This window comes from Notolepis coatsorum (genome assembly GCF_963971535.1).
Source record: "Notolepis coatsorum genome assembly, chromosome: 7".
Lineage (NCBI taxonomy): Eukaryota > Metazoa > Chordata > Actinopteri > Aulopiformes > Paralepididae > Notolepis > Notolepis coatsorum.
In genome coordinates, this window is record NC_140171.1 from 120,907,493 (window position 1) to 120,919,865 (window position 12,373).

The 12,373-nt window shown below is 43.7% G+C and overlaps 1 protein-coding gene across 1 annotated transcript in view; it reads left to right on the forward strand.

The window, feature by feature from the left end:
- Positions 1-3,342: 3,342 nt before the first annotated feature.
- The window catches only part of hap1 (huntingtin associated protein 1), a gene marked incomplete at its 5' end in the record, with an annotated part of 97,902 nt that continues 88,871 nt past the window's right edge, over positions 3,343-12,373 (forward strand). The window contains one exon of the mRNA XM_084318365.1: positions 3,343-3,506. Coding sequence (XP_084174491.1) covers positions 3,343-3,506 — 164 coding nt within the window. The remainder of the gene's footprint in view (positions 3,507-12,373) is intronic.

Below are 12,373 nucleotides of genomic sequence, written 5' to 3' on the forward strand. Positions count from 1 at the left end.
GCATCATTCAAGCTCCTTCCCCCCCCCCCTTTCCCTTTGGTGGTGTGTCTCAAATCCACCATTTTCATTGTATATAAGTTTAGGTGTTTTTGTTTGTATACACTGTATATATATAAGGCACAATATATTACTTTCTTTCACCTAAAACGTGTGGGCATTGCTTTATTTTTCCTTTGGTTCATTTATCACAAATTACAACACAATCATCCTTTATGTTATTCACCCCTTCCCCTTTACATACTGGGGTTGTAACACTATGCTAAAGTTTAGGGAGTCATTCCTAATTTGCATTGGTTAAAGTCTGGGGGTGTTGCATATGTGGAAAAATTGGGTCCAAAATTAATGTTGTTGTTTACATGTTGCAAACATGTATCTCCTCCCTACTTCCCATTTCCCCACGTGGAATGTGCCTGATTGGATAAATGACATGCTGGTGCTCTAGTAGTGCAACATCTAGTGGCTGAATGTTATCTATAGCACCTTTAAAGAGGAATATGTCATCAATATGTACTTTTGGACTGTAATTCTGCAAAAGTTTATATTTTCCTAAATATTACCAAGATATTTTACTTGTGCTGTCCAAGTAAGGAAAACATGACATCATTGAATTCTATTGTCTGAGATGGTAAATGTTTATTTATGGCTATTCCCATTTCTATACTTACCGGTAATATAGGTACATTCTCAGTCATTGCATTGCACTGCATTTTCTACTTTGAGAAACCATCACTCAAAACTCAAAAGACAAGTATCTTGGCAAATTCTGGGAAAATGTTTTTCAGATTTAATACATAAATTGACACTGCTGGACTCCCCCTTACTTTAAATATACATATGAAATGTCCTATCATGCAGTATGTTTGATTACTGTCCACCTGCAATAATATTCAAGTAACATTAACATAAACGTTTGAGTCTGGTGACGAATGTTTCCCCTTCTTTATACTGTATATTATGACTTGTACCACTAGAGGTAGACAGATACACATACAAACAAAGCACCGTGTTCCCTGAAGATCTACACTCATTTTATAATCTGTTATATCTTCTGTTAACCGTTATGTTGGCTATATCTGTACTTGATGTTTGTTTGTTGTTGTTTGCATATTTGAAATAAACTTCAATCAATCAATCAATCAATCAATCAATCAATCAATCAATCGAGAAAAGAAAAAAAAGTTCACTGCCACACTACCAAAGGCTTAACCCTTTCACTGTGACAATACAGAAGATTAACCCTTTCACTACCACACGACAAATGGTTAACCCTTTCACAACCACACTACAGAAGGTTAACCCTTTCACTACCACACTACAGACGGTTAACCGTACATACATACAAGTGTGTGTGTGCGTGCAAGTGTATGTGAACTGTGTGTGTGTGTGGGGGGGGGGGGGGGGGGGGGTGTCTGTGTCTGAGAGGGCCCATGTAGGCGTCTGTGTTCCTCTGTGCAATTGTGCGTGTTTATGTGTGCATGTTCGCATTTGCATGGATGTGTATGTCATGTGCTTGTGCACCTGTGTTTGTTTGTGTTTATGTGTGCATGTTCGCATGTGCATGGATGTGTATGTGCTTGTGCACCTGTGTTTGTTTGTGTATTAGTGTGTCTAATGTATGTGCATGTGGGAGATACTGTAGAGCATACAGTGGAGCATATCTGTTTATGGTTTGCTCAGGGGGTTAAAATAGCCCAGCATGTGAGCCTGTGGGTGTCCTGTAGTGTGGGACCTAGATATCGAGTGGGAGGGAACTTGGATGCTCCTCTAGTGTTAATGGCACCGCTCAGTGTGACACGTACAGTTGACTAGAAAGCCATGTGTAGGATCAGAAATATTAGGTTTACATCACTACACACGTTTTCACCTAGCATCATGTTCAGCTGCCTTTATCACTCCAATTTGATTTTACAGTGTATAATGGGTGAGTCGTCAGGCCTGTCGAGGTTTCCAGTGGTAATTATGGTGTGTGTGTGTGTGTGTGTGTGTGTGTGTGTGTGTGTGTGTGTGTGTGTGTGTGTGTGTGTGTGTGTGTGTGTATGTATATTGTGAAGACTTTGATAAAGCAATTCATTCAGAATGTGCCTGTGAAATCTGAACTTGGTCATTGCATTAGTGATGTTAATTCATACACACATCAAAGCCCCTCTCTCGACACTCTAGAGACTGTAGTTCAAGTATTTAGTCTGAAAGCTTGTCACCTTTCGCACTCCCGCGCAGGCCTGATAATGTCAGATAGGATCACCCAAAAATATCCACAGGGTATGATGTGAATTCTCTGGCTTAAAATACTTTTCATGTGACTTGATGCTGGCATAGCCCGCAATTATAACATGGCTATATTAGATATATGGCGTTAGGCAATACATCACCAATGCAGGTGACATTGGGAATCTGAACTGTGGGGCCATTAATCTGATGTAGACAATATGGTAGGCTGTGTTTAACAGAGGAGAAACCATAAGTAGGCTATACATCTTATAATCGTAAACAAACAAATAGACAGTGGCTCAGGAGGTAGAGCAGTCGTCTAGTAATCTGGAGGTTCCCAGTTCGATTCCTGCGCCTCCAGGGCAGCGTGTCGAACTTCGAAGTGTCCTTGAGCAAGACACTTAACCCCTAATTCCTCCAGGTGTGCGGGTTGGCACCTTGCATGGTTGCCTCCGCCGTCAGTGTGTGAATAATGTGTGAGTGAATGGGTAAAATGTGAGGAATAAATTGTAAAGCACTTTGGATAAGAGCGCTATATAAATCCATCCATTTTTCATTTACATATCAATTCATTAATTTATAAATGTATAGATTCATTCATTAATTCATATTAATTTAAGCCTAAGTAAATAATCCAACCAAACTAGAATGAACAAACACATAATAGACTATATCCGAAATAGCCTACTGGCAGGCTATCTGTTAAAGTTAGAGGTTATGTATGATTGCAAGTAACTGAGTAACTGTCTAACTGTGTATAACTGTTTCCACAAGAGGGCGCTATAGGCGAATGCTGCCGCCAGGTATAGAGGTATAAAAGGAGATGTCGACTCCCCCTCTGTCTCTTCCACCGTCGCTCTCATAAGAGAAGGATGTCTCATGTACTGCTGTGTACCAATGTGAAATAAACCACGCCGTTTAATGGCTAAAGATAGAAACCATGCCTCATGAACATATTATTGTCGCCCCATAGCTGACTCTGTCAACAGGTTATGGGCCCAGATCACGCAGGGGCGAAATAATAAAGGGTAGCAAGTTTAGCTGAAGTATAGGCTAGGTTAGCACCGGGAGCACCGCGTGGCTAGATGCTAGGCCAACAAGAGCTAAAGCTACGCCTACCATCAAAAGAGCAACATGGAATCCAACACGACGATCCTGCGCGTCAAGAGGAAGCGGGGCACCGACCCCACCGACGCGCTGCTGCTGGCGTGCAAGCGGACCCGCCCGGAGAGCAGCGCGCAGAGCCCCGGGGAGGCGGCACCGGGGAGACGGAGCCTGCTGAGCCCAATGGAGGCGAGGTGGAGAACCCCGTCTTCAAACTCGTGGCGACCAAAGGAAAGAGCAAATGGCCCTCGTTCAACGGAGGAGCAGAGGACTATGAGCTCTGGGAAGAGCGCATGTTGTGCTGCATGCACGGTGTGGGACTGAAGACGACGATCTTGACAGCCCCCACGGGAAGCGCGAGCCCTGGACAACAAGCATAATGCAGATGCATACTGTGAGTTAGCACCACTGCTAGACGACACAAGCTTGGGGCTGATATTCCGCGACACTAAGGACAGAGGCCAAGAAAGCCTGAAAGTGTTGAGAGAATATTATATCGGACAAGGAAGACCCCGAATCGTATCCCTCTACATCACACTAACAGCACTGAAGAAGGGGCACACCGAGACTGTGACCGAATACGTCATCAGAGCTGAGCAGATCATTACGGCGCTGAAGAGTGCAGGAGAAGCACCAAGCGATGGACTAATGATGGTGATGGTGATGAGAGGAATACCGGAGCTGTACAAACCGTTCACACTACTGGTAACACACGGTTCAGCGGACATGACGCTGGGAGAGTTCAAGGCCAAGTTGCGAAATTTCGAGGCCTCAGAAGATACCCACCCACCCAGCCGCCGCGGAGGCGGGAGAGAGGGTGCTGAAGGCCCGGGCGACGCCGAGAGAGAAGACCAGGCCCACGATGGAGCTGGCGTGTTGGTGATGCGGAGAAAAAGGCCATCGGAAAGATAACTGCACAAAGACTGTTTGGTGCAGCTTCTGCAAATCCACGGGGCACACAGACAAAGTGTGCAGAAAGAAACGCAACCAGAGCGCACGGTACGCGCATGGACAAGATGGCGGCTGTGGACAAGATGGCGACGACGGTGGACGTGAGACGAGTCGAGGCGACGCCCGGAGAGTAGCGGGACAAGAGGACTTCATCTTCGGGGCGCAGACAGCGTACGTCACCCGGCCAACGCAGCTGCAGCAGGCCCAAAGGAAGGGACTGATCGTGGACACAGGTGCGTCGTCCCACGTCATCAACGACAGGGATCGATTCAAGAACTTTGACAACACCTTCGACCCGGAGAGACACAGCATGGAGCTGGCAGACGGGAAGCGCACCTACGGGTTGGCGCAAGAGAGAGGAGACGCACAGGTATGCCTCAAAGACAGTGAGGGGTGCCGGCGTACAGTGACGTTAAAGAACGCTCTCTACGTACCCTCGTTCCCACAAGAACTATTCTCTGTAAGATCTGCTACTGCGAACGGTGCCAAAGTGTTCTTCAATGAAGGTAAAACATTTCTTGTAGAGCCTAACGGTACGCGATTTAACATAGAGGTGTACAAGAGAATGTATTATCTACAAACAGAGTGTAATGACAACGACAAGTGTAATAATAATGATATGTGTAATGTGACTGTCAGTCACGATATTCAGACATGGCATGAGATTATGGGTCATTGTAATTACGAGGATTTACTGAAACTGCAAGCAGTGACAGAAGGCATGCACATTGAAGGTGAAAAGCGTAGACCTGACAAAGAATGTGTAGTGTGCATAAAGGGGAAGTTCACTCAATCGAGAAACAGAAATCCCACAGAAAAAGTAAAGGTACCACTTGCGCTAGTTAACACAGATTTAGCCGGTCCAGTAAGCAACGAGTCCATAGGAGGCTTTAGATATGTACAGTCTTTTACAGATGTGTGTACAGGGGCAGTGTTTGTTTACTTTCTCAAAGCAAAGGATGACACACTCCAGGCCACGGAGAAATTCCTGGCAGACGTAGCCCCTTATGGTAACATAAGATGCTTGAGGTCCGACAACGGAACCGAGTTCACAAATAGAGAGTTCCAATCACTGTTGAGAAGGAACAAGATAAGACACAAGACGTCATGTCCATACTCCCCACACCAGAACGGAGTGGCAGAGAGGGAAGGACGTACCCTTTTCGAAATGGCTAGGTGTAAGCTAATAGCTGGTAACCTACCTAAGATCCTATGGCATTATGCGGTGCAAAACGCCGCTTACACCAGAAACAGGTGCTTTAATAAGCACACGGGCACCACCCCGTATACAGCACTGACAGGAAAGAAGTGTAATCTAGCTAGAATGCACCAATTTGGATCAGTGTGTTATGCTTACCAGCAGGACAGAGGAAAGCTCGAGTCCAGATGTGAAAAAGGACTCTTTGTAGGGCACAACAAAGGAAGCCCCGCTTTCCTAGTCTATTATCCCGGTAAAGGGAAAGTGCAGAAGCACAGGCTGGTCAAGTTTGTCACAAAGACAACATGTGAGAACGAGACACAGACAGAGGAGCCAGAGCTGGACTCCAGAGTAAGGTGTAAAGAAACAGAGACACCTCAGCCTAGTGTACTTAGCACGGTCGTGCAGACAGACAGTCAGCAACCCCCAGAGGACGATGACGAGGAGCACCCGAGGGTGACGTCACGTGCCCCAAGCAGTGGGAGGTATCCCTCACGGGAACACAAACCCCCAAAGTATCTGACAGACTATGCCCGGAGAGAAAGTGACGAGGATGACAGTACACTTACCAGCATTGATTACTGCTACAGAGTAGTAAGTGGAGTACCTCAGACCTTTAAAGAGGCCATAGTGTCCCCTGAATCAAGTAAATGGGAGAGAGCAATGGATGAGGAGATGAGGTCCCTAGAGGACAACCACACCTTTACTCTAACCAAGTTACCAGAGGGCAGACAGACAGTGGGAGGGAAATGGGTGCACTCAATCAAGGAGGGTATTGAAGGCCACGACAAGTACAAAGCCAGGTTCGTAGTTAAATGTTTAAATACTGAAGGAGGGTACTCCATGTTTAAATACAGAAGGAGGGTGGCTACATGCTTAAATGCAGAAGGAGGATACTCCATGTTTAAATACAGAAGGAGTAGATTCCAGGTTTAAATACCAGAGTGGATTCCATGTTTAAATACAGAAGTGGATTCCATGTTTAAATACAGAAGTGGATGATTTACCAGATTCAAAATGAAAGACCTTGGCAGGTTAAAGCATTTTCTAGGCATGGACTTCGAACAGTCTGCCAATTGTGTAAAAATATCCCAGAAGAGATATGTGGAAAAGATCCTGAAACGTTTTGACATGCAAGAATGTAGAACAAGGGAAACACCATGTGATCAAAAACTAGACTACCAAGAGGATGCTCAGAAATTGACAGATGTAAAAATGTACAGAGAAGCTGTAGGTCGCCTCATTTATTTGACAACATGTACTCGCCCTGACCTATGTTTTGTAGTGAGTAAATTGTCACAGCATTTTGCTGACCCCACAGAGGAGCACTGGATTACAGCAAAACATGTTTTTCGTTATCTCAAAGGTACAGCAGATAAACAGCTTTGTTTCAGAAAGAGCAGCGAAGGCTTAGGGCTTAAAGCCTACAGTGATGCAGACTGGGCAGCAGACACCACAGACAGAAGAGGTACCACAGGGTATTGTGTGAGTTTGAACACAGACAGCTCACTGGTTTCGTGGAAAACAAAGAAGCAGCCCACAGTGGCACTATCAACTTGTGAAGCCGAATATATGGCTCTAGCTATGACAATACAGGAATGCATTTATCTAGAACAACTGCTCGAAGGAATGGATACCTATGTATAGGAAAACTGTTGTTTATGAAGACAACCAGGGAACCATTGCGATTGCTAGAAACCCTGTGTGCCGACAGAGGTGTAAACATGTCGATATAAAATATAATTTCATCAGATCTGTCATCAGAGAAGAAAGAATGACACTGATTTATTGTCCAACAGACGACATGGTAGCAGACGCTATGACGAAGCCTGTTTCCAAACTGAAATTGAGAAGATTTGCAGAGGTCATGTTTGGTGTGTAAATATTGACTGTTATGTAGTATTGACTGCCATATCCTTTTTGATGCTCTGAACTGTATTATTTTCTTTGTACATTTTTTTTGAAGAAGTTGTACAGTGTACTAGACAACCATAAGTGGGAGTGTTAAAGTTAGAGGTTATGTATGATTGCAAGTAACTGAGTAACTGTCTAACTGTGTATAACTGTTTCCACAAGAGGGCGCTATAGGCGGAGCTGCTAATGCTGCCGCCAGGTATAGAGGTATAAAAGGAGATGTCGACTCCCCCTCTGTCTCTTCCACCGTCGCTCTCATAAGAGAAGGATGTCTCATGTACTGCTGTGTACCAATGTGAAATAAACCATGCCGTTTAATGGCTAAAGATAGAAACCATGCCTCATGAACATATTATTGTCGCCCTACTCGCCCCATAGCTGACTCTGTCAACACTATCCATGTTTTTTTATAGTCCATTTTAACTGAAAAACGGTGCTCGTTGGCAAAACTACATGTCCCATCATGCTCCACGACGTCCAAGATGACCAAATGGAACACGGAGCGGATCCAACGTTCTGACAGCTGAGCTTGAAGTTTGCTGGAGGAAAAGTTCGGAACCGACGACGACCTTGAGCAACCAAGGATCAAATTAATATGTAAGTTTCCGTTGTTCTTAATCTTAGCTCACTTTTTTATTACATAGGCCGTGTTTCATTAGTTCATTTATCTTGTCGTTGTCATTTAAACAAAACAAAGCGCTGTCCAACTTTGTAAATGGGGAAATTCCATGAATCTGCAGGGTGGGGATCACTTGGTATGAAGTGGTACCTTGCCCATCTGTGTTTGATAGGATTCTTTTGAAGCTGTCGGTTATTTGGCGTTTGATAAGAATTATTTGAATGCTCAGACAGCTATTGAGGCAACCGGCAAGTGATGTAAACGTGCTCTTCCACTTTTTCTTTTCGGACATACAACCGGTGAAATTACGTGACCAGCGACTTTACATTACTTTTAATGTATTGTAGGCTATTGATTATCAGATTTATAGCCTATGGGATCATAATGATAGATTAACGATCTCTGTCAAATTGTGTGAAAGAAAGACACAGGTTTTTCAGCATTCTTCATTTGAAAGATAGAACAAAGATGTACAGCAGTAGGCTACTTCAACAAAACTACATAGCCTATTGCATATAATTGTCATAACAAAATCACTTAGACTATTAGTGCTAAATGGATATTAGTAAACAATAATGCTTGAAATATGAAGGGGGAGGTTTTCGTATTTCCAACGCCTTGGAAACTGTGTTTGTGTTTCTTCTAACCTTGATCCATAGAATTTGCATTCCTCCTTTGAGAGAAGTGCGGGACTTGTGCATCTGTGTTCCTGGAAACAGCCTACTAGGCGTTTTTAAAAAGTTGTTCAGCTCAGGACTGACCCAGGTGGTGCAGACAGGGGGAGGAGTTGGGAAGGCTGCATGGATTGACCCAAAGGTCAGTTCTTGGCCTCATTAATACACCATGGGTCACATAATTCGCAAGCACAACGTAGTACTCTTCCAGTACTCTTTTGATTGATTGATTGAAAAGTTTATTAACAGATTGCAGAATGGGTACAGTACAGTACAGCTCAATACATACAATTGTTAAGGGGATGCAGACCAGAGAAAGACTTTCGTCTTGTTTACATCAGGGTCCCCCATTTTCAATTCATCATAACATATATGACATACAGATAGACAGTACTGCTACATCTATACATTTATGACATATCAGATTTGCAAATACAGTACTGTTTGTGATACAAAAAGTGTCCAGAAAAAGAGTGTATATACATTTGACGTAGAAACTGTACATTGGAGGAGGTTGGGTGGGTGGGGTGGGGTTGGTGGGTGGGGGCTGTACATTGGAGGGGGGGGGGGACACTGTACTCTGTACATTGGAATACTGACAAAGCCATACTTGGTAATTTACTGTACAACTGGGTTAAGACATTTGTAGGGGCCAGTTTCGAATTGCAGTCTCCCGTAGGTGTTCTTTGAGAGTGTTTTTGAAAGTGGGTAGTGATTCACATTCCTTTACAGCTGTGGGTAGGGCGTTCCACATTGATGTGGCATAATTGCGAAACGTGTTTAGTCCCTTGTTTGAGCTGAATCTGGGTTTAACATGATTTGTGGAGCTCCCTCTGGTGTTGTGATCGTGGTATTCACTGACCTTTGGGAAGTATTTTGACATGTACATGGGTACCTTGGTCGCGTAGTGTATCTTGTAGACCAGGCCCATTGCAAGTTGTTGTACTCCGTCGTCTACTCTAAGCCATCCTAGGTTGTCAAAGTGGGCAGGGGTGAGGTGGGTTCTAGGAGTCAGGTCAAGCAGTAGTCTGACTAGCTTCTTTTGAGATGTTTGTAATTTGTTTTTTAGTGCCTTTGAGGTGCTTTGGTACCATGAGGTGCAAGCATAGTCGTAGTACCCTTGAATGAGTGCTCCTGCCAGAGTCTTCAGGGTATTCTTGTTTACCAGAGAGGAGATCCGGTACAAGAATCGAGTTTGTTGGTTGACTTTTTTTTTTATTACATTGGATGCCATTTTGTCACAGGAAAGATTAGCCTCTAGGATGGAACCTAGGTAGGTAATTTCATCTTTCCTTGTGACAATATTGTCACCCACTGTAACCGAGAAGCCGTCGGTCTTGCTGAGTTTGTTATTTGAACCGAAGAGTATGGACTCTGTTTTGCCCATGTGTAATGATAGTTTGTTGTCGGCGAGCCATATGCAGATTTTGCCTTTCTATGCAGATACTATGTGCTCTGGCAGCGTAACCCTCTTCAGGGCCTGGCCTGGTGGACATTGAGTGCTGGATGTCCCACATTGTTCTCTCTCTAAATTACAACAAATCAGAGGTTGTGCTATTTGCTCCTCCTAACTCAAACAAGGTGGACCTTGTTGAATCTTGGTCCATTGTTCAATGTTAAAGAAAATGCCAAGATGGATACCAATTTCCTCTAGTAAAGCTACCCGAGCTTAGCACAAATCAATGGAAGCAGATCAGATCAGCTAGTTTAGCTGTTGGCCAAAAACACCTCTCATGGAGTTTTAAGCTAGTGGTCCGTATCCGCTTCTATTCATTTGTGCTAAGCTAGGCTAACTTGCAGCCAGATCGCTTTCTACTGAACGCATAGAGAGGAAATTGGTATTGTCGTATATGCCAGAGGCAATAATTTGCTGGTCAAGTAGTTGGTTGTTACAAATGTATTAGGTTAACAATAGGAGATTGGCTTCAGAGGACCCAACTGGAAGTCCTGGCCTGGGGAGGGAAGTGGCTCCCTGAATTCACATTGTGACTATCTTTATACATGATTGAGGGGGTGGGGTCAGATAACCAGGTGGGAAGGAGGATAGGAGGATGAAACATGAGACATCCCACAAAGGGTGGGACCGGAAGGGGGATGGTAAAGGTACTAGAATGAGGGGTGTGGGATAGGGGAGGTGATGTCGCTGTGGGAGAGTGTATTGGAGGGGGGGGGAGGAAGAGACAGATTCTACCACAGTATCCATCTTCTTGTCTGACTCCGGAGAAGATGGTAAGTGGCAGTGCATTTCCCATAATGTTCCTTAAGATACAACTACTGCTAACTTTTCAGGCTCAGCATGGTTTAGCCCCATGCTACATAATGACGTTTTAACAGCTTATGAGTCACAAAGCGGCTGTCCTCATATTAACACTAATAGAGTTTGTTGACTAGGCTACTTGATATGTTGATTTAATCAACAAAGTTGTAATGAAATCATGCATAAGAACCTCTTTAGATCTCATGCTTACCAGAGCTGTTGTTATAATTCTTCAGAGAATATCTCATTCAGCATGGAAAAAAAGGTCTTGGTTGACTTTGATTGATTGATTGATTGATTGAATTGATTGATTGATTCATTGATTGAAAACTTTATTAACAGATTGCAGAATGGGTACAATACAGTACAGCTCAATACACACAATTGTTAAGGGGATGCAGACCAGAGAAAGACTTTCGTCTAGTTTACATCAGGGTCCCCCATTTTCAATTCATCAGGACATATATGACATACATGACATACAGATAGTCAGTACTGCTACATCTATACATTTATGACATACCAGATTTGCAAATACAGTACTGTTTGTGATACAGAAGGAGTCAGGAAAAGGGAGTATATACATTTGACGTAGAAACTGTACACTGGGATATTGACAACCATACTGGGTAATCTACATTGGAGGTGGTTGGGGGGGGGGGGGGGGCACACTGTATAAACAAGCAAAACTGTACATTGAGGGGGGGGGGGGGGAGACACTGTACAAACAAACAATGATGAAATGATGCATTGGCTCACTTGTCATGAGCCATATGAATTTCTGTATTTACCTTGATACATTATGTAAGGACAGCATTGCTCTTTTGTGGAGGTGGGATTAGTAAAGAGGTTAAGACTTGTTAATTGGTAAATACATGTATTTTTTGTATATATTTGTTTGATGTGCCCTAATCATTTGGCATACGATATTGATGGCTAGTGCATTTGTTTGGCTATTGTGTCACTATTGTGTGGGAGTAAATGTGTCATTTATGTTTAATATGCTTAAACCTTTTTTATTTGTATGTCAGCTCTTTGACTGGCAGAGTGGAGTGGACTCAACCTTGATTACTTGGACTCGGACTTGGACTCGGACTAGGGTAATGGGGACTCGACTCAGACTCTGCTCTTCTTTGGTGACTCGGACTTGGACACTGGGGACTCGAGACTCGACTCGGACTTGAGATTTAGTGACTCGACTACAACACTGTTACTACTTACTAGGCCATATTGCATATTTCGATAGCATTTTGATGAATTGTTCTGCATAGTACTTTTAAAGATTGCACGAAGAGGCCACACAATTCATTGTGAGAGATAGCCCAGAACATTGGTTTGTGTACCTCAAAGTACGAGCAAACCTTCAAATGAAATTATTTGCAAGAGAAGTGGCAATGCAACTGGGGACAAATACCTGCTCTCTATTGTAAACACCAGGACATGGATTA